General features: G+C 47.8%; 2 protein-coding genes across 2 annotated transcripts, besides 4 other annotated features; both read right to left on the reverse strand.

Moving 5' to 3' along the window:
* Positions 1-422, reverse strand: Tc00.1047053508407.4 (hypothetical protein, conserved; the record flags this gene model as incomplete). Its single annotated transcript, XM_797586.1, has 1 exon — positions 1-422. A coding segment is annotated over one exon (422 nt), but the record flags the coding sequence as incomplete, so codon positions are not given.
* Positions 1-2,307: a sequence feature (heterozygous, non-Esmeraldo-like haplotype).
* Positions 683-704: a sequence feature (AT_rich).
* Positions 787-817: a microsatellite.
* Positions 963-983: a microsatellite.
* Tc00.1047053508407.10 (membrane associated protein, putative) lies at positions 1,412-2,307 on the reverse strand (the record flags this gene model as incomplete). Its single annotated transcript, XM_797585.1, has 1 exon — positions 1,412-2,307. A coding segment is annotated over one exon (896 nt), but the record flags the coding sequence as incomplete, so codon positions are not given.

Raw genomic sequence — 2,307 nt, forward strand, 5'->3', positions numbered from 1 at the left:
CCCTCCACGGCATATGCCGAGGAAAGTGTGGCCACAGGCACAACTTCAGTGCCCTTTGCTGACCAGTTGGGCTCATAGTTGCTGAATGCTCCACTCTTTGCGTTGCGGTACAACATTGACAGCACATCAACTTTAGATTCCTCCAAGAACATGGCAAGTTTTTCCTCGTCAAACTCCACCCCCGCGTACACGTACTGAAGACCATCCAAAGTAGCTTGAATCGTTTTCTTCTCATGGCCTACCTGCTTGTCAAGCCTGTTGACTACTTGCAGCGCACTTATGGTCGTTTGCACCGCCTCTTCACGCAGGCTGAGCGGTCCAGTCTGGCATGTTGCATCAATACATATGGCCTCTTTACGCCACGATGACGGCACAACCACCTCGCCAGTGATCTGGTCGCTGAAATTGCATGGAGCCGACATCCCCGCCCCTTCGCTCCACCAACCCCCTTTTCACTATCCTCTTCCTTTGCTGTTTCCTTACTCCTCTTCTGCCGTCACAATCCCGTGTGAAGAGCCCAGTAAGAAAAAATAAAAAATAAAAAACTTTCTAGCCAAGAAAGCACACCAAATGCCCGCAGCCCACAAGTATACGTGGACAGAAACAGGGGATGATCACTGCGGCTGAAGGCAACACTCAAAAAGTACAGAACAAAAAAAAAAAGGGGGGGGGGGGGTTGTGCAAAAAAAAAAATAATAATAAATCGACCTAACTCCGAAGCAACATTCCTTCTGATTCTTGCTTCTGGGGTTCAGCTACCCCGTGCTGTGCACCGAAACGCCAAGTAAAAAAAAAAAAAAAAAAAAAGAAAAAAAAAGAGATAAACGAATCAAAACAGGGCGCAGTATCCACCAACTCAATTAAACAAACCCAAAGGGGAGGAGTCTTCTTCAAATGCAGACAAAAAACAACAAATTCAACGGCCTGAGAGTAAACCTGGCTACGTGTACACACACACACACAGAGAGAGAGAGAGAGAGAGACGGGCACAAAAACAATGTGGAAAAAAAAAAGTGAAAAGTAAAAAGAGATTCGCGCTCGTAGATTTGTTCCGTCCTCGAAAAAAAAAAAAAAAACAATCAAACCAGGCTTTTTTTTTGCCTAAATACATCTGCAGATACTTATTCTTCTGCGTACTAACCTCGCCCCGGAAAATGGGCAAATACTCTTATATAATATATATGGATGTGTGTGTGTGTGCATACACCCAGTCCGGCACCCACCCACTCCCATTCACTCTCTCATATGACAATGATTTCCTCGTCCCTCTCCTTCCTCCCTCCCCCTCTTTTTTTTTTTTTTGGTTTTCCATTCTCCTGTGGTTCTGTATGGCATTTGTTTCCTCTCCCCTACTCCCCCCACTGCAGACACCCACGTCTCCTCCTTTTTTTGGTAATTTTTATTCTCTAACTTACTCATCTTGCTCACGGGGTGCATCCTCCATGGCAATAAGGCAGCACTCGATATCCGTCACGGCCTTCAATACAAGTGCGTACTCTTCGGGACGCGTTAAGAGTACGCCTTGCTTTTCGCACACCGACAATTTTTTCCGCGCAGTCGTGCTAAGTAACTTGACCGCATCAATAACATCTTTGTTGTTGCCCATGACGGCAATAATTTCCTTCACATATGCGCCCGGAGGTGTGATCCCCATTGGTGAAAGTGCCTCCCGCAGTACCGTGATGAGTGTTTCGTTTGCAGGTGCCCGTGCAATGGCATCCGTACGTTGTTTTAAAGTCTCTCTTGCCGTTTCATAAGCATTCAGAAATGAAGTGTCCACGTTACAAACATCAATGGCGCTCGTCGTTGATGGAAAGGCACGGTCCAGCTCATATATGTTTATAGACATGCGCTGATTCATAACATCAATCGTTCTTGTTCCGGCGGCTTCCGGCTTTGTGTGGACATACAAAATACTCTCGAACTTCTTGATTTGAACAGACCTGTCAAAGCCGTCGGGGGGTGCTGGCTCACCCTTCGCAACGTTCGCGTGCACCTCACAGACGGTAACCCAACAATGGTTTGGTGGTTGATGAAGAGAAGCCACACGCTTCTTCTTCGATGTTGGCTCTGGTGGCGCCGGAAGGGTATCCACGAGATCATCCGTTAGAACGACGAGATTCGCATCCTGAAGGAGGGAAGTAATGAACTCCTTGGCGTACTCTTTGAATTCCTTCAGTGAAGTTTCGGGTGACATCTTGTAGACGCGTTTAATGGCCCGAGCAGCCGGCAGCCCTCGCGGCCGCTCGCCCAACAAAATGTCCTCTTCCTGCAGCTCCCGCCGTGTCCTTCGGCGCTCCTCACGCT

The sequence above is a fragment of the Trypanosoma cruzi genome, genomic scaffold (assembly GCF_000209065.1).
Source record: "Trypanosoma cruzi strain CL Brener 1047053516805 genomic scaffold, whole genome shotgun sequence".
In the NCBI taxonomy this organism is placed as follows: domain Eukaryota; phylum Euglenozoa; class Kinetoplastea; order Trypanosomatida; family Trypanosomatidae; genus Trypanosoma; species Trypanosoma cruzi.